This window comes from Myzus persicae, unplaced genomic scaffold, assembly GCF_001856785.1.
Source record: "Myzus persicae strain clone G006 unplaced genomic scaffold, MPER_G0061.0, whole genome shotgun sequence".
Classification (NCBI taxonomy): Eukaryota; Metazoa; Arthropoda; class Insecta; order Hemiptera; family Aphididae; genus Myzus; species Myzus persicae.
The window spans coordinates 793,600-817,613 of NW_019101135.1; the positions used below are offsets into that span (position 1 = coordinate 793,600).

Below are 24,014 nucleotides of genomic sequence, written 5' to 3' on the forward strand. Positions count from 1 at the left end.
CTAATAACATACATTTATTATAAGTATCCGTTAAGATCAGTTTTAGGTAGTATTTTTCATATTTAAATAAACATAAAATATAATTTTTTTACAGTTTACATATTAGATAAGTAAATTAGTTATATATTTCAAAACCAAAGTATATGACGTGCAGTTTATATTTTTCAAATTATTTAGTGATGTCAGACACTGTGCAGTAATCCATTTTCACTTATTACTTATTAGTATGAAGTATTATAATTTTCGTCGTTGTATAACATTGTATAATTCATAGTAATCCCGCTAAATCCCGGAAACTCATTGGAAATAATATTACAGTCGTAACGATATAATATTATTTTCTAGGGGTCCGTACACATGCGGTCCTCCCCGACAATTTCACAATCCAACGACACTCGTAGGTATTTAATACCATTGTACGCGCAGACGAACGACGGATTACACGGGCACTGTAGAATAATATGTGTAACCCTGAATCACATGGGCAATAAAATACGAGATCACACGCTGCTGGGGACGATGCACGCGTATTGCAACGGAGTAATAATAAAAATAAAAAAAAAATGTGCCGACGCTATAATATTATTATGTCCGATGTGTACGTAAAACCTATACGGTCGCACAACAGTACCCATAGGTATATTACGACGTGTATACCGCAGTATAATACCTACTGCAGTCTCCGGGTCAACAGTCGATATTCATCGTATATTATATGAATATAGGCGGCAGCAGAAAACCTCCGAGAATGCGTTTATCCCGGTGCAGGACACTTATTATTAAAATTATGCTCTCGTTTAATTGTTTCGACAAGTCCGATATTGTAGAAAATACATTTTAATATAATTCGTGCGTATACGTGTGTATAAATAGAAAAATCAAATCTAATGGCCGTTAAAAAACCGTTGCATAATTTTATAATAGTATACAGGATAGTTCATACCGAGCATGCCCATCGTCCACATAATGTTTCGTTTGATAATTCAAATCCCGATTTCGTGATTTTTAAGTAGGTACCAGGTATATTGTACTTGAGGGCCATATTATCATTTCCTTTGATTTTTTCCACACCATCAAAGGACGAATTAAAATATGGTCCTGTACTCAAAAATTCTCTAAATTAAAATTTGAATAAAAGGAAAACTTGGGGAAGCACTTGCTTGATGAATCACCCTGTATATATGTACACCGTTTCTTTTTCCAGTGGGTGCTGTGTATATAAGACATCACTCCAGACTAAATAATTAATTATGCGTGGAAAAAAAACTTTTCTTTTGTAAATAATAATACGAAACCCGATATTCTATAATATATATACCTATATATACGTGTGCATGGATATATCGGTAACAACCAACAGGTTTGTACAGAGAATATAAAGATGCGTCGTTTACCGCGGACGAAATTCAAGGAATGTATAAGACACAATACAGGATAATAATTGTCGTAAAATATTTTAGCGTAGTTTCATCCGAACATAAGACTTATAATTATTTTTTATCGAACAATAATTAGTAAAGTACTTATTAACTATTTACGTACCTACCGACCTACGTGAAAACGAAATCGCTGCAGTAGTCAATATTATAATCATAATATTATGTATAGGTAGGTATTCATATTAGAAACATTTAAAAACAGCTCTAGGTGTACTTAAATTATAAAACTTAAGAATGCCGCTATCTTAAACAATTATCCGGATTCTTGACTTGACCTCATCTGCAGAGTAGATTGAATATTTAAAATAAGATAAGAAATAATCAAATAATCAATTTATAAACATTAGCATAAAAATATTGTGAAAACACTTTCTTTTTTCCCAAAAAGTGGGCTTACACGTACTTAGAAAATAAACTATACTTATACAATATACCTATATATTGTATTGCACAATTAAATGAATAAAAATATCTATACAATATATCATGGACTGTTTCAAATAAATCAGTTTTTAGTTCATTGTGTTTCTGTGATCAGTATTTCACTACAATATTATTAGTTAAATATGGATTGTTAAATCTCAAAAATAAACGAATATCTTATTATTTTGTCAGCAAAAGTTTTAAAAAGCACATGCATCTATAATATAGTAATATAGTATCTAAATTTAAATTTTTTATTTGAAGAGTTAAATTATTTTTCTTTATACAGTTTTTAGTCTTCGGTGCTGCTGCAATGACGAAGTGTACAAAAAAAATAATATTTATGTACAGCTTAAGTAGTTTTTTAGTAATTACATAGATATATTATATATATATATATATATATATATATATATATATATATATAGGTACGAGTATATAAATATTAAAAATTTTACTTTTAATATTTATGTTATTTAAAATCTCCATTATTATTTTTATTTATTTTTTATTCGTGTTTAAAGGCAATTTAACATTAAGTAAATACCCATGTATGTATATATATATATATTTAATAAATATAGCACTAGGATTAAAATTGAAAAATGATATCTATTATGATGCAAATTGTAGAATAATCTATTAGTCAATCGTAATATTATCATATTCGTTTAAATTTGATTAAAATGTTCAACAATTTATTTCGAAAAGAGACATTATCTTTTTCTAATTATAGGTATCTATTAAAACTAAAATTTTAGGTTATGGTATTTTATTGAATTGGAATAAATCATAATTAGGTACTTGTTAAAATTATTATATTTTTATCAATCTACATAATATATTACCTATACATTTCACTAGGTAATCGTTAAATAATTGATTAATTTGAGTATAATAAATGAACTGTGTTCGATTAAGACTACAATTAAATAAATCGATAATAAAATATACATATTTAGTGTGTAGTGGGCATCTTCAAAACGCTGCAGTAAAATACACGCGGATAATAATATCATGTACGTTATAAATCATTTCTATAGTGTGCCTATTGCCATTTTATTTTTTTTATTTCAAGTGCTAATTAAATAAATATCTTATATTAACTTGTCATGCAGTTTAATAATTTGTTAACACTAATATTCATTTGTTTCTGCTTTAACTGATACTAATTATGATGACAGTTAATTTGCTATGGATATTTGAAGAGGATCTAAATATGAAATACCTATATTTGTATACGCGCACATGTCCTCAAGAATTGAGTTATGAATTCGTTTATCTATTATAAAAACATTAATCGATCTCGAAAATAACTAAAATATACCCCATAAAGCAATTAAGTAAACGACGGTTATTACTTCTTTGTCAGTACATAATCAATATAAAATCACATCCAATTGAATCGCCAAAATATATGTTTCATGTCACGCGTAAGATATTTTTACATGTAGGACATTTAATCCGTTGTTCTAATATTATTGTAGTAATATATAGTGTTCCAAACGCTAGGAAAGTAATTTTCGTAATAGTCTCGCAATGCACTTAATATAAAACCTTCTAGCAATTATTATTTGATAAAAAATTGCTGAACTTGTAGAACAATCATTTTAACGAGGATGAAATGCATCGATTTACGTGTTGCATTGAAACTATAAGCTGTTTTAAAAAAAAATAATATTATATTCTTTTTATGTATGTATGACAGGTACCGGCAATTGAAATATAACGTGCGCTGTGTTGTTACATTATAGTGTTCCGTGTATGGAAACAACATGGTTAATGTTTACACGTTACATCACTATTTTTTTTTAATATTTCAAATGAACACTTACTTTGATATCGGGAGAAACGAACTTGGAGTCTTGAATAAGCACCAAATGAAATAGATGTCCAAATGCCGTAAACTTGTATTGAGGATGAGGATCCCATATAAATGCTGTCTTGTGTCGATATTGCCCAGAATGGTGTTTAACAAGTTTTTCTCGATCGACTTTACAATAATAATAATAATAGCATAACAATATTACTGTTCAGACACATCATCAAACAAAAAATATATTCGATGGCTTTATACTTTATAGTAACAGCAGTATAATATAGATTTATGAGAAACTTACGTCTGTTTTGGTCACCGCCATAAAGAATATCGTGTGTGTGCAACGATTCAGGTATTGACTTTATTGGCTTTACGTATTCTCGTTCAAAACGGCTGGTACCCGACAAATCTACAGTTGAAGATTTTTTTCTAAGTAACTCGGGAACCATTGACATCGTTTGAGTTTCATCTGAAAGTAAAACAATCCATTATCATCTAATTCCATACAGCAAATTTTGTAATAAAAATTTGTAATTATTGAAACAACATAACCATTATTACGATTCTATACTACGTCGAAATAAAAATATATTTTAATATTGCAAAAGTTTTTGTTCCACACGACTAAACTATATTATACCTAGTAGTAACGAATAATCATATTAATACTTTACAACGTAAAAACAAAAAATAAATGCATGTGAGATGCGAGATATTATAGATGTTAATGTGAAATTTGTAAATTATCATCATATTCAAATGTTTTTTTATAAACAGTTTTATTTATACTTCGTTAATCGCTCTTTCCTTGAAAAAATAGAGATTAATATAAAAATACATAAATTTGTTTCCAAGTTTTCGTACCTATTTTTTCTTCTTAAAGAATACAAAAATAAAAAAAAACTACATTTATTTTTTAACTGCAATGAAATCAACTTTTGGAAGTTAACATTTTAAGAGTATACCGAGTAGTTAAATACAAAATATTAAAAAATATTAAACATGAATGGATTTAAATGAAATAATAGTCCAAAAATGGTTTAAAATATAAGATAATATATTATACCGAAATTAAATTTTTAATTTATGGTTCTCACATTTTGTTATTAAAACTATCAATCAAATCTATCGCTTTTAGACTCTGCAGTTGATTGGCTTAAATTAAAACAAAAACGCAAATATACAGCTGGAATTAAGTGTTCGAAATAGTCACGATGCGCAGTTAAAATGGTTTTGTAATATAGTTTCAGGAAACGTCAATCGATATTCTAATGTACCAATACATGGACTATAACACTTAACGTGAACGACATCTCAGATTCAACGTTACACACGAATACATAATATGATATCGTTTCGTAACGTCAGAATATTTTAATAATATAATAATATGGCAACTGCAGGCGAGTATTCTATAAATAATATATATTGTAATAAAAACAAATAACGACGAATGTGAATAAAAGAAAAAATTGCGAAGTCAGGCTGCACAGGACACCACAAAGCTATGCCGCCGCCGCTGCCGCCGTCTGTCTATAAAGTTATTATTATTAATTTAACTACACGCTCACACATATATATATATATATAAGTACGCAGTACACGTATATATTCATATAATAGTGAGCAAAAAAAAAAAAAAACGAATCTGGAGGAGCCGTTATCGGAGAATGTCGTGACTTCCTGGCCGACGTAAATCAATTCAGAGTTTATATACCTATACAATACCTAGGTATAATGCGAGGGAGCATGTAAATATTTCGCAACGTTCATTGTCAAGGCCGAAGAAAACCGGGTGCGTTGGCATCAAGTGGTTTCGACTTTATTGATTTATTTTTTTTTATTTTCGTATTTCGCTACTACACATGATTATTATTATTATTATTGGGACCTGGTATAGAATGAGCTGCAGGTTCCTCGTCAAAGACATTTTTGAACATTGTCCAGGCAGATAATACGAATAAAAAAAAAATTCAAATTCTCTCATGCACGACATAATATTATTATTATTATAACGCGATCGATATCGATCGATCGATCAGGTGCCGGAAAACCGCAACTCTTGGAATTTCGATATGATATATATTATTATTAGTGCACTTATTATTACTATAACGGACGTCACGATCGTCCCATTGAAACGAATTTGTTTACATTTTAATATTATTCCGACAACAAACGTGTTCGGTACTACGCGTGTAGGCACCTAACTTATCTGTATGCGATCCGTTTAAACGGCACTATTTAAATACGTATGATAATATTGAAACTGCAGATTTCAGTCGACGGCGCTCTACGATGTTTGTCTTCGTAAAATATCAAAATGGTTGAATTCTACGTGGGTCCGTACGCTATTATTATGGATGCAATCGGAATCCGATTAATAATAATTTATTATTTACACACAATTTAAACCATATTTCATAATATTATAAGACGACGACGGGCTATGCGGTTCTAATTTTAAATCACTCGAATCACCCGAATTCAACGCGTCACTGGGGGGGGGGGGGGGGGGGGGGAGGAGTTATGTATACTCAAATTAATTAATTGTACTATGAGACCACAAGTCAGTAGACATTATAACATTTCGGATTCAATTTAAAACTAAAACATACATAAACGTCATACATAATTATAATATTTTTTTTTATTATTAATTTGCTGTGTTGGAGTTTTAAAAAAAAAACGTGATCCGTGATTTATAGAAAACGTTTGATAATAAAAACGTTATTTTTATAATGTCTCGCTTTCTAGTGTTGAAGTGTTTTCAACGTCATTATCACAACTCTATAATAACTTTATAACAACCCAATAACTTTTGGTCTTAATGAATGCTTGTGTAATTTATTCTACTAGCACAACTTTGTAAAGTTAAAATTTAATTTATCTCACAACAAAACGAAAAGTAAATTAGATGTTCTGGAAAACTGTGTGTTCAATTTATTATACATGTTCACAGTATTATAATGGTATGTACTATTGCAGGAATATAACGATAAAAAAAAAACGATTAACTGAAATAAACTAAATGCTTATTATGTACCTATACATAATAATATAACAACTGCATCTTTTGGATAATACTTCGGACAATTATTACCAATTCACAGCTCAAACTAGTAACTTTGTAGAGTTAAAATTTAATTTATCACATGAAAAGATGACAAGTAAATAGAAAAAATAAATCCAATTTATTATACATGTTTACAATATTATAATATTATGTACTTTGTATGAATATTATGATACAAGTACGACTATCTGAAAATAATACCTATGTACATTATATACCTACTTCAGTTTTTGTAGGATATTATAGTACTTCGGACAATTATTGCCAATTCACAGCTCCATAAATCATTCTGCTTATAATTAAGTATGCGCAAAATATTGCGACAAAAAGTAAAAATATGGTTAAAAACATGTTTTGGATTAATATGAAATTTTTTTTCTAATTTAACTATTATATAAACTCGTTTTAATTAACTTTTAGGTAATGTTAAATATGCTTAATCACCATATTTCTATGGTAATGATAAACCACGGATGCAAACAGTATATTATTAAAACATTTAAAAAAAAACTTTCAATTGCTCGAATCCCGTAGATTTGGTATATATTATAATACAAACAGTCATAATATCGTCTATCATCATTGTCATCGAAACATTACTAAAATCATTTTTACACTTATTGTCTTAGATTATTTACTATTATACCACACGCGCGGTTCGTAATCGTATACCTATATAACATAGTATGTGTACCTACGTAACGTCACGTTATGGGGTGGCCAGTTCATAAAATGTCCCGTCAACCGGTCCTTTAAGTGCATATTATGTATACTCATTCGGAAATACCTACGTTTCATATCACTGTTTACTCACTAAATATAAGGGTACAAAAAGATATCGGTACGATTGAAAAATAAAAAAATAATACAATTGTCGCCAGACCAGCCGTAAAACTGTTGTAAATGTACACAGATGTATAGGTACGATACTCTTCTCTGTTTGTTTTTTAAATCTCGAGAAAATCGGACGATAACTATTATTTACTGACGGTTGTTGATATTTTTATTTTATTTTTTTTTATTTTTTATTCCATACAACCATTAGTCGCCCAAGATTTTTTACGGCAACTATTATCATATATACGCACCAACCGAGATGAAATACAATAATAATATTATATCGATGATAAATAACAGTAAAATCACCACGATGAAAAGCAGATAACAAAATAATAGTTATAAGAAACTACATTTGGTAACCGTCTTCGAAAACTGTCAAGCCAGAGCGCCTAAATATATGTTATGTTTTAAATGATTGTATGTACGACTATACGAGTTAGGTAGGTATTGAAATAGTTTGTTTTTTTACGCTATTTATAATGGAAGTATAGAATATTAGAACGATTAGGTACAGGCGACGAGTGATGTTCGTTTTGCATTTTTACTCAGAAAACTATACCTGTACAGATTTCCCATCCTAGTCGTTTTACTGATAATTCATGAGCAAATTATCTTCGAATTACAAAAACATTTTACGGTATTTGCATAAGTCTTACAACATAAGTAGATAGGTATAATTGAAAACTACAATATTAGAACCAGGTAGGCACCTAATACGTGAATGTGTGAATAATTTATGTAGTGAATATACTTATATACCATCAATGGTCAATGGTGCGTACTTATCGGCTATCATACGCTTTATACGAGTTGATGTAAAACTATTTTCACTTATATTTAAAAAAAGCAGACGACACGTAAATTAAAATATATTTAAGTAGCTAATGAAAACGAATGCCAATGATCTGTATATTTTACATTAATATATAATATATATGAATGGAGTATATATCTAAATAAAACAGCGCAATAAAGTTGTCGTACGGATAAAAACACATATTTTATATTATGGACTATAAACACGTTGTAGGTACATTATAATATGGTATTTATTAATATTTTTCATTTTAGCTTGCAATCATTATTTTATTTTAATTTAATTTTAGGACTCACGCCGAAAAAAAAGTATACGTTATTCACAGCGAGTGTTGTAAGTTAAGTTCTATAATAAACTATAATGCCAGAAAATTAAAAAATAAAAAATAAATAAACAGGTTAGTCTGGCCAATATCGTGTACTTTCGAGAATTTAATTTCATTTGTTACGACGAATACCTATTATAATATAATATATACATATTGTCATTTTAAATTTTAATACCACAACATAATTACTATTTTACTTTTATAGTTGGTAGGTAGGTACACAAGTTAAAAATGTTTCTCCGCTTGAAATGTTGAACCCGTTTAAATCTTTTATTTATGTTATTTTTAATATCAATTTTTACTATAATAACAAGATTACATAAAAAGGTATCACATTTTTTATAGTACTAAAACCATAAATTATATTTACTATTTAAAATATTTAAAAACATATATATATATATATATATATATATATATATATATATTATTTTATAATTTTATAATTATTTATATTATTTTATATGTGTATGTTATTCAATATTTAATTTTAAACACAAATTTTAAAATTACAAATACAAAATATACACTTATAAGATACTCTAAAATTATTCAAGTATTTAGGCCGTCGTCGATGTTACACAGTAAAGTTTATGTTAAAGGAGTTATTTATAGTTAAATGGTAAGATATAATATATTATAACGTATTTCGTACAATTATTGCACTTACATTAAACAGATTTCCACAGTTCCGCTGTACCATTAAAACGGTACAGAAAAACTCCCTGGAGTTTCAGAAGTACCACACATTTGTGAATAAGGCTTTGTTAAATAAAATAAACTCTCTCTGTCTCTTTCGGGTTTTCCACGCAAATTTATGTTTTTGAAAATATAAAATCAGGGACTCACTAAAATGTACCCTTTCGTCTGGGCATTCCACGGACCATAAACCATAATGCTTAGATATTTAAAAAACAACGGGTACTAGACATAATTACAACTGCACGATTAAAATTCTCCAAATCATATACTAATAATTGTTTACTATTTATTTTAAATTTAAATTATAATACAACTGCTCTGACAGCACTACAATAACAACATAAATAGCATAAATCTGAATATTCGTATGATGATAATTTACTGTTGGGGTGACGATAGGATTTATCGACCGAACAAAAATGCTCGTTTCACTTCTGGACTCTGACAGCTCGTGATGGGCCAAGACTGCACACGCTGAGAATTATTAACGCACATTACCTCGGTTTGGTCGACAGACCGTATGATAGTAGTTAAAATGGCTACGTCTCAGAAGCTACACAATACGATCCTTGAAGGCTTCCGCGCCGGATCGAATCCTTCTCTACCTTATTTTTTTTATGTTACCAAATACAAAAAATTAAATTAACATATTTTTATATTCTGTTTGGAAAGGGTTCGAAAAATAAATATTTACATTTCTAATTAATTAATTATAGATTTCGAATTGGTGTAGACAAAATAAAAAATAGTATATGTACCTAATACTTCGATTGTTATATCCGCGGTTAACACGTCGTGTAAGGGAACCGGTTTTTTAATAGATCTGCCGTTATATAAGTTATAACTTACAACTATAATATGTAAATTAATTAAATATGTGTCGATAAGTTTATGCTAGGAACCACGTTTATTTCAAAATGTAATCAACTGCTTGAACGATTTCCAATTAATGATCTAATACATCATGTTCGTATTGGAACATTTTTAAGCTATAGGTACCTACGTTAATTATAATAAACAAAAATTTTGCATTTGAAATAATTCTAAATTTATCTTCTTCAAATTCGGGTCAGAGAAAATTGTAAACCATTAAATATTATAAATATTATAAATGCTCAATTAACATGCGGTGTTAAGTAGACGGAACTTTTCTGGACGACGGCGCCCATAATATTATGAATACGTTGGCTAATATGAGGACAATGCCAAAAACACATTACATAGGTATTATAGAGCACAACTCTTCCCTAGGTCGTGATGAAAGTGGGTGACAATATTATATTTTATCACTCATGTCTGACTCTATTAATCTATTTTAGTTCGACGATTTTCACACTACGTGCATTAAGTACACAATACGAAACACTATTATATATATATTATAACATATGAAACAATAATTACAACAGTAAAAACACGCGTTTTACTCCCATCTCGTATACGTAGGCATTCAAATATTTTTTTAGAAGAAAACACTCATTATCTCTAAAAAATATAAACGTGCGTGGAAATAATTTTGTTTAGATAATTTTAAGTCATCTCAATACAAAACATTATTGAAGACAAAATTATATCTTTTACTATTTTTTTACCGTTATCATTTTTTAAGGTTTAAGCTTTTTGAATGACAGCATACAATATTTTTGTTTTCATATTTCAAAACAAGATATTTTTCCGAGAATTTCAATACTTATATCAAGATCGAATCTTGAATTTCATTGTTTTGCTTAATGATTTAAAATTATGAAAAAAAATATTTTTAAAAACGTTGACACTTCTAGATAAGATGAGTATTTACTGTTAAAAAAATATTTATGTATACCTCCTTGTGAAGTTTGTTTAAATACTTTTTTTTAAATACAATTAAAATTTGATGAGAATAGAATTACCAATTTATGATCAATAGAAATACAAAATACTAAAAATAAAACCTAAGTTGAATTGTATGCTAAATTCTACAGAGATTAGTTTGTTGACCTTGTCTATAATTACTCAATTAAAAAAATATTCAATCATCTTTTAAAAATATTTTTATCTACCAAAAAACAAAAACGTATTTAGACAATTGCTGGTCCTTAGGAACAACTCTCACAGATAAGTTAGTATATTTAAACATATTTAGATTTTTTTTTAATGTATTTATATTTATATTTTTTGTATAATATCATAATGTTGGTATGTAAATTGTATGGTGTGATCGTAGACTTGGGTATCGTAAGTTCTGGGTTTCACACAATAATATGAGCAGTACACAGAGTAATAAAGTAATACATCATATTGTTACATATGTTTAACATTACGTTTATTACTAGTAATAGCTGAAGATCGGCGAAAAATATAACGAAAAGAGGTCGACAACCGTTGAACTATTCTTCATTATTCAAGAATGGTTTCTCGTTGCAATATCGCGATTCGCCAGCGTTGATTATGATTCGGTTCTATGAATTAAGAAACATCAATTAATATAATTACCTAACATTGTGGCTCAACAGGAACTTTTAAATTTTAACAATACTGTGTGCGACATTTTGTGTATTTATTAACAACGTGTATTATAATATATATTATATTTTATGGATCATGACGTACTCGTATATAATTTATAAATAAGACAACAATGACAAATTATGTAAATTGGCTAACTTTTAAAATACAGAGGTCTTTATAGAGATGAATTTCTTCGTATTTCTAAGTTTAAATAGAATAGGCAATTAATCTTAACTTTCTGAAACGTTTGTAAAAAAATAAGACGTTTATTACGAATATGGCAGATTTGTGTGATAGTTGGTGCGTTGGTGTGTGCAACCACTCGTCCTTGACAATAATATTATTATTATATTGGTCAGGAGGGAAGTATTAAATGACGGGATGATAACATTAAAATGCGTTATTGACTGTGAACAACAAGCAGAATATAATAAACCTATTGCGATTTTAATCATATAATCTCAGGATTATTTTTAACCAGCAGCTGTACTAGACGAATAACTGTTTCAGAAATCTTACTATCTTAATCCCCTCCTATTAAATTTCATATTTCATTTCCATTTTAACTTCTCTTTCTTCTTTTTTTTAACAAGCTATTGTTGAAGCATTACAGTTTGCCACTTTGTCACTTAAATACAGATTTACACATTGATATTCAATGAATATTTGTAAAGGATATACTTGATACTTTATATAAATATATAATAATGTATATAATATATTTTTTTAAATTTTTATAATGAAACCCGACTCTTCTTAATATTTTTCTTAATCCTATACAATGGAGGAGAGATTAAGGATACTGCGAGTCTGTAGTAAATTTTATTATAATATTTCGCTTTAGGTTTAAGTAATTTACTTATATTTCTGTATTAATACAGTATGAACTTAATATTATTATGATTATGAATATTCTTGACGCATATGAAAATGTACGATTTGAAGAGATTTTCAGAACATGCGTATAGTTGGCGAGGACGTTAAAAAGGAAGAGCTATAAGTGATGTGCCATCGTTAACCGAAAACTTAATCCTAATGGCTGGATATGTTAATATATGTGCTAAATTCTGACGAAAGGGTATTGAAGCACGTGCGATAGGTACCAATCACTTGTATCGATCGAGCAGGAATGGTGACGATGGAAGTACTATAGTATAGTCAGTATTGGTCTATTAGTCTAATAATAGGGTACTGCAAGTAAAGCCCTATTACAAAAAAAACACGAGCGACCACGATTTTAATACTTTCTTAATATTATTCACGATACCTGGTAATAATAAATTGTATCACGACTCACAAGTAATATGCTAGAATATACTTATATGCAAAGCTGGGCATTAACTTAATTAGTTAGTTAATGTTCTAGTCAACTTATGAACTTAACTAGTTTAATTGATATATGAAAAACCTCAACTTTTCTCAGATGATTTTAAAATAATCTATCAAGTTAAACATTTTTTTGATTTTTTATGTTTTTGTGGTTTTATTCGTAAATATTAATATTAAAAAGGAAATACAAGAATTTCTGTTATTTTTGGTAATACAATATACGCATTATTATACGCGTATTCGGATAATTTTGTATAATATAATAACATATAATAAAATATATACGTATAATATACTTATATCGAAACTGGGTGAAAGCTTACCCAATAATTGTACGATAATGTGATTACGTTATATTGAACTAGTGCAGGTGACAGTGTTGAATTTAAACTCTTAATTATATATTGCTACCATCTAAGCCTAACGTCTTCAACTTAATTTCATTTTTGTTTTCAATAATAAAAATATTTAATAATGATTATAGGTTTGAATATATTCTAATGTTAAATTAATAAATTAAAATAAATTAAATATTTTAATGATAATTGTTGAGCTGCGGTAGTAAAGCGAGTATAAAAAAAATCGATATTTAAATCGTATATCAATTATTATAAAGTGTTGAAATAAAGTATTATAAGAACATTAAAATAAAAAAATGTGATTTTAATTTCTAATTGATGCCCCGTGGGCACAATAATCCATCATTTATGTAAAGAAACTAGAAAGCAGCAGCGGTTTTCTCCGTGTTCTCTTTAATAATATTTATAAGACTAAAAAACCAAAAGTAATAAGTACCGAGTTAATTTAGGTCACAAAATATAACCAAACAAGAGGATTATTCACTTTAAAAATATAGTATAATTATATATACATTTTGTCAAACACGACTCGATTTACATATTTTATCGACGTTCGTAGTGACGAATAATCGAATAACAAATCATTCTTCAAAATATAATTCTACTGAAGTGTAGTGTACGGAATACGAATAATATTCTTACATAATGAACCTCTGTCTACAACAGTCCTGTGCAAAATAGGTTACAAGGATTTATTCAACACTCCCTTCTCTGCCATTTGACAAATAATGTACTATAATTATTGTTACTCCACTAGTGACATTTCATTGATAATCAAATTAAAATGGTACCTATAAATTACATCGATCTTTCACTTAATCGATTCAATGAATAATATTCTGACACAAGTTCATATTTGAAATAATTTTAGTTATTCTTTAAATATATGACGAGTTCTTAATGCAAATAAAAAATAAATTATATTATACAGCCGTACAGGGCGATTCATCAAGCGTGCTCGCCCTCATTTAGACTTCAATAATCCAAAATTTGATTTTTGGAATTTTCAAATACACTTAAAGACCATTTTTTTCAAACTATTATAATTTGTGTTGGTGTCATGAGTGTCACATGGAGATACGAACTTCTGTTTTACAAATGAGAACCCTCTTTTTACTATAATTTTTTTAAGGGATATTTTTTCTGAACATTTCGACGAAAGTACCAGAATCAAATTATCCAAATAAAATAAATACTAAATCCAATGTTTCATTTATTTTATCATTTTTTTGAAACCATTTCTAAGAGCTATTATCTATATTCTATAGCATAAACATTTTAATACAACTTCCTTAGAAATTTCGTTCGAATTTTGAATGAGATGCTTCAACATTTTCAAGAAAATGATGCTTTAATTAATTTACAATAAGAAAATGAGTGGTTCTAATTTGAAAAGCAGAAGTTTATCACAGGATATTCCCTAAGTAATAAATAATATTATATAGTCGTTGAAGTATATTTAAAAATTCCAAAAATCAGAATTCAAATAAATTAATTATTGAAGGAAAAATGGGGGGGAGCATACTTGGTGAATCGTCCTGTATATGATCATATTATTCAGTATATTATGTAAAACAAACAGAAGACACAAGGTATGTAAAGTAAACCGGTAAATAATGCATGTATTTAATACTTACCATTTAAAATTCGATTGATCTAAATCTTTTTTTATTTTTATTTTTTGACAATATCAGTAGCAAATGATATAATATCTTAATTGTAGAGGCTATATTAATTTATTTTAGTTCATTAAACACAAAACAGTAATAATTTCATAATAATATTGTACAATCATTATATATTATACACTAATATTAAAATAAACGGAAAAAGCTTGATATTTCCATATTGGAAAGTACATACAAAAAGTACAAACAGATATTATGGCCAATTAATCATCATCAAAAAATAAATAAATAAAAAAGTACATTATTTACTGAATATTATATCTCATTATTACATTTAATTAAAATACAATATGATATACCTACAAAACTGGCAATTTGTTGTTTTTTGTATATACTCACATTTAAAATCATTTTTTAATTATATATTTATGTTTGCCATTATTACGGCATTGATTTTTCAAATTAATTAACTGCAATAACTAAAGAACAAAAATGTATTAGTTGTTTATATTAATGAAACAATGTACCGCCTAATATATACAAATTATTAAAATAATTATGGGCAGGATACAATGCCTGGCTTTACTCTATACGCAATACTATCCAGTCAAGTATTATGATGGTAAAATTGAAATCAATGAGATAAATCATCGGGTTAGATAAACGCAGTTGAACGGAGCTTGGTTTAGGTTCTATTGCTCATATGATTTTTCTTTATTTTAATTATAAGGACTCATAATAAAAATTACCATATTAAGGATGTTTATAATTTATTAAATAATGTAACAATAAATTATTATTTATTATCATGTGAGTAACCTTGTATTAAAATGTCAAATTGTGAATGCTGTGATATTATATTTTAAAATTACGATAGTAACTATCAATACCATCATATTATACCTATAAATATTGATTTAGTCATAATTGAAGAAATAATATTATAATGTATCATATGCCTAATTTTCGCAGTGGGTACCTAATTTAAAAACTAAGCGTTTATAGTATGCGTTTCAACTGTTGTTTTAAAATTAAATTGGGAATTGGAAATTGTCAACAGTCAACACATTTTTCGTGCTATATATATTAAAATATAAAATAATAACATTATGCTTATATATCAAATAAGTATTTTTATTTTTACTAGTTAGGTACAACTAAAATTGTGATCTTTTTTTATGAGTTACTTGCAATTATCTTTAAAGTTTAATAATATTCTAAATTTCCAAGAAAAATCTATCAATATTATGACAGTTCAAATATGCTATGCATATATTATTATATACATACCACTTTTGAAGTAGAATAGTTCTACACAAAAAGTTGAGTTTTATCAAAAGACACAGTATAATATAATGTATTGGAACTATATCAAAATATAGAATAATCTTAATTGTCACTAGTTAATGAAACGTATTGTGTAAAAAAATAAGCTCTAATCAAATGAACTCTATAGGTTAATTCACAACCATTTAAATGTTACTGTTAAGCTTTCTGATATGTTATCTAATTTAAATACTGTCTGTATTTCATAAATTTTGTGAAATCTTTGTTGTTTATTAATTAGGCTAAAAACTTGTAATAACAATTAAATAATTTAGTCATGAAATGTTATCTTATTTAATTGTTAAACTGATCTCCATAATGAAGCCCCTCAACCACATTTTAAAAAAGCTATTCCTTGTGTTATAATATGATTGACCTCAGTTCTTTGCTACAAATAATTATAACACAAAAAAACGTTTTGAAACGGATGTGATAACACATTAGATGTATTTGATTGAGTATATAATAGCTGCTAAAACATTAAATTTTAAGTGCTTGATAAATAGATTTAAAAAAACTCTTCAAATCGATCACATGGCTGTAGACTATATTTTTTGAATTACTCTCATTAAATTAAACAGTAATTATTTCTATAATTTTTTTTTTTCGTACCAACTATTATACTGATTTGATGATAGTATAAAATTAGATTCGAGTTAAGTTTATTCATACTTAATGTGTTGTATTATAGGTGTACCTACCTATACATTATAAACTTCACGATTCATATAATAAATTATGATAATCTACATGCGATAATCAATTAGCTTACAGACGTGTACAGACGTGTACAGAGTAAGTGTACCTATACTCGGTAGTATACCTGTACCTACTATTAATTTATACTACTGAATACGTAGGTATAGGTACGAGTAATTATTTTAATATTCTTTCGAACTGGAAATCTTCAATCATTCATTTGTCGTTAAAACAGTAATCTAAACGCATATGCAAATGAATAAACAACATGTTATAATAATCTGGAAATTCAAATGAAAAAACATTAAGTACATATTTTGACACCTGTGTACAGACTTTGCGTCCTGTGCATACAAATAACATTATTTGCCTTGAATACGCTAATGCAATATGTGGACACCGATCGTTCCACGTGCCATGATGTACCTACACCACGATTTACTGGTTTCGGAGTTTGGAGACAATCCAACAGAGGCGCATTGAATCATATTATGTCAGTTAAAAAATCTTATCTCATTAGACAGGCGTGTATCGTGCGGCGTTCGAAAATTATAACATGTATATGTGCAATCGACCGTCAACGTGTGACAGCGGATACTACCACCATACGGAATTATTAATATTATAAAATATGTGTACATTAAACCTGAACTTCAAATATCAGGTACATTAACCTTACTTAGGTAAACAAAGGGAGAGCATACAGGCGGGCGTATAAAGGAAGCAGCATAACGCGCCAACACATGTTTGGTTAGGGTTCAATATAGATTTATTGTTTACGTGATATCGGATATAATGGCGACGACGGGATGAATAAGCGAGCTGTAGTACACTTGATCCAAATTTTCTGTTTATAACTTTAATAAGTTGTGACACAATAGGGACACTGTGAAACTAATGAACCAACAGTTGGTAATTATAGGCGGTAGGTAATTAATTGAATAATTATAAAGTGTATTGTAGTTATAATTGGGCATTCTAAAATTGCCGGCAAAACGTGAATTGTTCGTTAAAATTAATTTAGAGCTATCGAACATTGGTCAGCATACACAGATACCTATATTGTATGAAAGTAATAAATAAATAAAAAGTTTTTGTAGATTAAAATTGCGTAGATAACTAAAAACCAGTACTTAAGTGAGTTATTATTAGTTTTATGTATATTACTGTTTGTTGATTTCTTTTTGCCGGTTTAAGATGAATACAAATTATCACTGTAATCAATTAATATCGTTGACCAGTGCTTAATTATACGTATATGTATCTACATATTATACCGTTTATTATGATATAGGTATAAGTTTAAAGTTCCACTCTTACATAGTTAATCAATAATTATGATTATAGTGTACAAGAGTAATTTTTCAAATAAAATAATATGATATAGTTACCTATCATATGAGATAAATGTGTCTTAGCATAATTTTTTTTTTTTTTAAATTAAGAAACATACCATGTATACATATTATGTATATGTTATATATATATATATATATATATATACGGCCATGTACATTAACAATATTTGCTCAATACATTGAAAAACGTGCACGACCTGATGAATAAAGACACACATTAATGGCACTTCGAGAGAATTAATTCAAAAAGCATGGTATATTCAACTGGCTAAATTAAAGTAAGAGTTAAATCGTATTTTCGGGAATCAATTAACGTGGAATAAAATATGATCACTTCATTAAAATAATATAATAATGTAGTCGTTCAATTGAAATTATACCTGAGCTACGGATAGATAATTGAATCGCCCCCGCCCATAGTATGGTTACTCTGAATCTAAAAAGTTTCCAAAAACTGTAGGCGTGTAGTCGTTTTGACCCCGTTTCACTGGCGGCCGCGAGCGAGAGTTTATATTTTATTGTTCGCGGCGCGTTTCATTGTTTACCCAAACGATAATCTGCTGGAGCCCACCCGCCATCAACGAAAACTTCTCAATTTAAATAATTTGGTACGAATTTCCTGTTTCCGACAAATAGCTATTCCACCGACACCGGTAATTGACTATCTATAATACATCATTATAATACAATCCACGCGATTGTACTATTACACACGAGCACACACACGCACACACGCACACGTACACCGACACACGTGTGCGAGACTTTCCTCGACAGATCGTCGCCGTCAAGTGTAATAATATTTTGAACGCATTACATACAACTATAATACATATTATATAAATATATATGGCGTGTCCGCACTTGACCTTCTGGTGTCTTCGGTGAAGTTTAGTACCACAGACGAATCATCGATCGAAACAATCGAAAATCAACAGCTGCGCTCATCAAACTTAAATTGTTCCATTGAATAAAACATGCTACCATTCCAAATGTATATTTCAACAAACAATATTTCAATACAACAATGGCGTATCTGTGAAGTTTCTTATTTACATTATTACGTATTGAATAAGAAAAACGTGTACACGAGTACCCATATACATAATTTTATACAGCATATTATTTATGTCTCTCGTCTCCCTTGTATGGCGTAGTGCGTACAGTCAATCAAACATACTGCATAATATAATATAAATCGTCATAATTTATAGGTACGAGTGGACGCAAAATCATGCGGAGAGGATATATTTTTTAATATTAATTACAGGTAGGCGGCAGCTACCATTGAAACGCATCATACGATTTTGATTTGGTCTGACATATAATATTTTTATTGATTGCACAGTGCAAAAAATTACGAATATTTTGAAGACTTTCACTATTTACTGTTTTTTTTCCCCCGATAAGAAAACATATTCAATATCAATATTTATAATAATCATATTAATGATGATAATATACATTTACGATTTGCGTCGATAGTTGTAGGTATCTATAATAAAGGCTCATAGAGTTTATAGATAATAATTATTGTTGCAAACACAAATGTATAATACAAGTAATAGTATACAGAGTGTCTATAGGCATACTCGAGTTGTGTAATACATGTTGGTCGACTAACCTTTATCGACTACCTATAAACTGTTAGAAATCGCACTCACAAAACAAGATCTAACCGGGACAATACAAATTAAAAATATTGTCATGCGAGGCACTTATCTTCATATATAACTGCCTACCAATTAACGGCATAACTGTATCATAAGGACGATTACTTAATATTATGCAATATATCATATTTGAGTTTTATGTTTCCCAAAACTACGCTTGCAATTAAAACGATTTAGACGAAATATATTAACATATATATCGTTACATAATAAGCACAACAATAATAATGCATTAATAAATCATCTGTAAACATTTAAAACCATTTCAGTATATAATGGCGATCCTAGTTTCCTCTAGACTTAACGTTCCCATTACAAAAGCCATACTTATAAATAGCCATATTTATAAAATGTTAAAAAATCACATTGACCCATTAGGTTAGATAATTTTCTGTTGCTCTGCAGGATAGAAAATAATACCGCAAACACCAAAACCTAATCTCAAATTGAACACGCCAAACAGGTGAAATATTAGTTATATTTATATGTCTAGAAATTGACACCTACTATAAAAAATGACAGGTGCTTTACCATACAGGTTTATTCACTCCTATTTTAATAAGACTCATAAACAAATAATACACAGACAAGAAAGTAGTATTTAATTACTTTAGATAGTAAGATAAGACTTTAGATTAATTTTTGTCGGGTTTTAAACTCAGTTTATTTATATAAACTATTAGGTACATACTACAATATATTAAAAATTGTATCTTAATTTATACACAGTGCTAAGTAGGTATATAGGTGATTAAGAAAAACGTTTAAACTTAAAAAAACATTATTAAAATCTCAGAGTTTTTTTTTGAAATGTATATCGATGTTTTTTTAAGATTCTTTTATCGTTCGTCCGGAATCAAACGAGTGATTTCCGTGACGAGACCCCGTGTATCTCTTAAAGCCCATACCGGTATGACTCGATGAAAATATGGCAACCCTTCCATCGGTAGGTTGTAGGTACCTAGTTGATTATATATAATTAGTTTTTAAAATATTAATTATTCCATGGGCAGATGAGCAAGTCAAAAAGGCTTTCTTCGATCGTCTCCTGCAAGTCCTCTGTCTATTATCCGGAGGTTATCCTTCACACGGTTTCCAGCAGCCACTATGTCCTCGGGCCATAGACCCGCCCAATAGTGAGTCCCATTATGACCCATTATGGCCAATTAAAATTATTACGCTGGTCTTGGATAACCACTGTTGCTTTTATCATTATCATTATTACTATTATTATATACGAGGATAACACCTATAGAATGCCTGCCGCCGTCATCTTGGCTACTTTTATTTCGATTAACTCGTCTTATTCGTAATTTGAAATGATCAGACTACGTTTTATGTACAGTACCCATGTGGTGTTATGCAATATTAACAAATATTTGTGGATATAGATTTTGAACATTAAAATATAAGTACCTAGGTATATGTTTCATATGGGTAACATAATCGAACATAATATTTTAAAATACTGTTAAATCGTATTTTGAGTACAATATCATATTATTAGATGCATAGAAGAATTATTTTATTTTGAATTTGTAATATTAGTAATTTAATAGATACGAGTTAAGAAAATCGTATTAAATGCCTGCAGATTACTATACCAGATATATAGGATACCTAAGTATAAAGTGCATTTCATCACTGCATATAGTAATCCTATTAGACGATATAAAAAATACCAAAAAATATATTATATATCATAATATATCATACGTCATAGTGATTATTAATGATAATAGTGACAAAAAAATTACCTTGAAATAAATTAAAACAAATCACTATACGTCTATCCGTATGATATTAAATGAAACACATTAAAAAATCACTTAGCTAATCAGTGTAACAAAATATAGAAAGGGCAGGACGAACGGATAGATAGGTACATCAGGTATAGAGGTACCTATTATGACTAAAATAAAGCAAATTAATTAATGTAATACTAAAAGTTGTTCTTATGAGTTCCTACACCTATAGATACGCACAATATGATATACAAAATATTTTATATTATCTACCTGTACAAATAAATAATTTGCAATAAGACTATTTATATATATATATTATACATAAGTAAAATGTATATATATATATATAGTGTTGATATTAAAATATACATTTTAGCTTATAACATATACATATATTATAATAGGTGAAGGTAATTGTAAACTATATTGGTAAGCAATATCGAATTCAAGGATTTTAAAACGCATCTTATTCTCTCAGTGATATCAATAAATATGAATTAATCTCAAATCATCTAATTGATATTTAGATACAGTAAAACAATTCTTTATAAATAGGGATGGGCTGAATGGTTTATCTGCACAACATAAGTCTAAGCTTAATACTTAATGAACAAATCATTAAATATTTCTCCGAGATAAATTCTTTAATACCTAGAATAAAATAGCGTTTTTTAAATTTTAGATTGATAAAAATACCTTCATGAACTTATTTAATACTAATTAATTTTTAAATTGTATTATAATAATAAAGTCTGAGCACTATACAACATTATAAACATTTTGGAATCTAATATTTTTCTTTATTTCTTACAAATATCAGTTATTTTTAATTGGCATTCAGTATGTAAAATAAAATGAACCTAACTTAACTTAATTTTATTAAATGTATAAATACATATTGCAAGGTACTAGGAAATTTTAAAATCTAAATGTCTTTAATCAAATTATTTTTTGTTACATTCTGGTTTCAGATTTATATATCAGTCAAAAAATTGTTCGTTTATGGAATATGGTGTAAGCATTTTGAAAACATTTTTATTTATAAATACCTACTTATATTTTATTATTATTACTATTGTATTAGACACTCCTACCTCATTTTATAACTACAGAACCTCGGGGTTTATAAATCGTGAAAAAAAAATAAATTACAATATTTCTTACCTACTCACGATTTGAAGAAATAATATTTTATTAGAAAAATCAAATATTAATACATATTCGTCGATGTATAATCAATGTATGAAGTTAGGCCTATGTAATCATAACGCCCACATTATTATTTACATCCAATATGTGCCGATCATCTAGCATAGAAAAAGTGCCTACATAATAGTATTATACGTTATCCATTCATAAAAGATTAGTAACCTATTCATGATCGTGTATTGAACATCATGATTGTTTATTATTTGCTATTATAAAATATAAATAATCGTTTTTACAATTTTTATGTGCATACATAATATGTATACATGTGCCTAATAAGTTTCTATAGTGTAGTACAACTCAATATAGCTCGTATAAGTATATGAAAATTATGCCATATTATAAAATGACTAAGGATTTATGCATTTATTATAGTACACATAACTGATTATAGATATAACGTAGGTACATTGTGCATCTTTTAACAATAGACACACTCTAATAGTAGTATAATAATCCGAAATGTATTAACTTGTTTCGATAATATTTCGTTTTGGAAAATGTAAGACACGTACAATTCCACAGTGTAATATTTCTTCTATTATTTTTTTTTTAATCATTGCAGCGTTAGTATTTGTGCAACCACTATCTACACTTGACGTTTAAATGGGAATTTTTATTATTTTTTTTTTTTGTCAGAAACAAAATACTTTTCAAAACAAAATATGTTTATTGAATATGGAACAAATAGTTAATTTTTAACTGATGTATAATTTTTTTTTTTATGACTGTTTCATAATTATATTTTGGTACT

The 24,014-nt window shown here is 28.1% G+C and overlaps 1 protein-coding gene across 1 annotated transcript in view; it reads right to left on the minus strand.

Moving 5' to 3' along the window:
• LOC111027846 (A disintegrin and metalloproteinase with thrombospondin motifs 20-like) overlaps nucleotides 1-24,014 on the minus strand; it is a 96,259-nt gene that overhangs the window by 46,386 nt on the left and 25,859 nt on the right. The window contains exons 2-3 of the mRNA XM_022306305.1: nucleotides 3,983-4,150; nucleotides 3,698-3,855 (exon numbers count right to left, since the gene is read on the minus strand). Of these exons, the coding sequence (XP_022161997.1) occupies nucleotides 3,698-3,855; nucleotides 3,983-4,150 (326 nt within the window). The remainder of the gene's footprint in view (nucleotides 1-3,697; nucleotides 3,856-3,982; nucleotides 4,151-24,014) is intronic.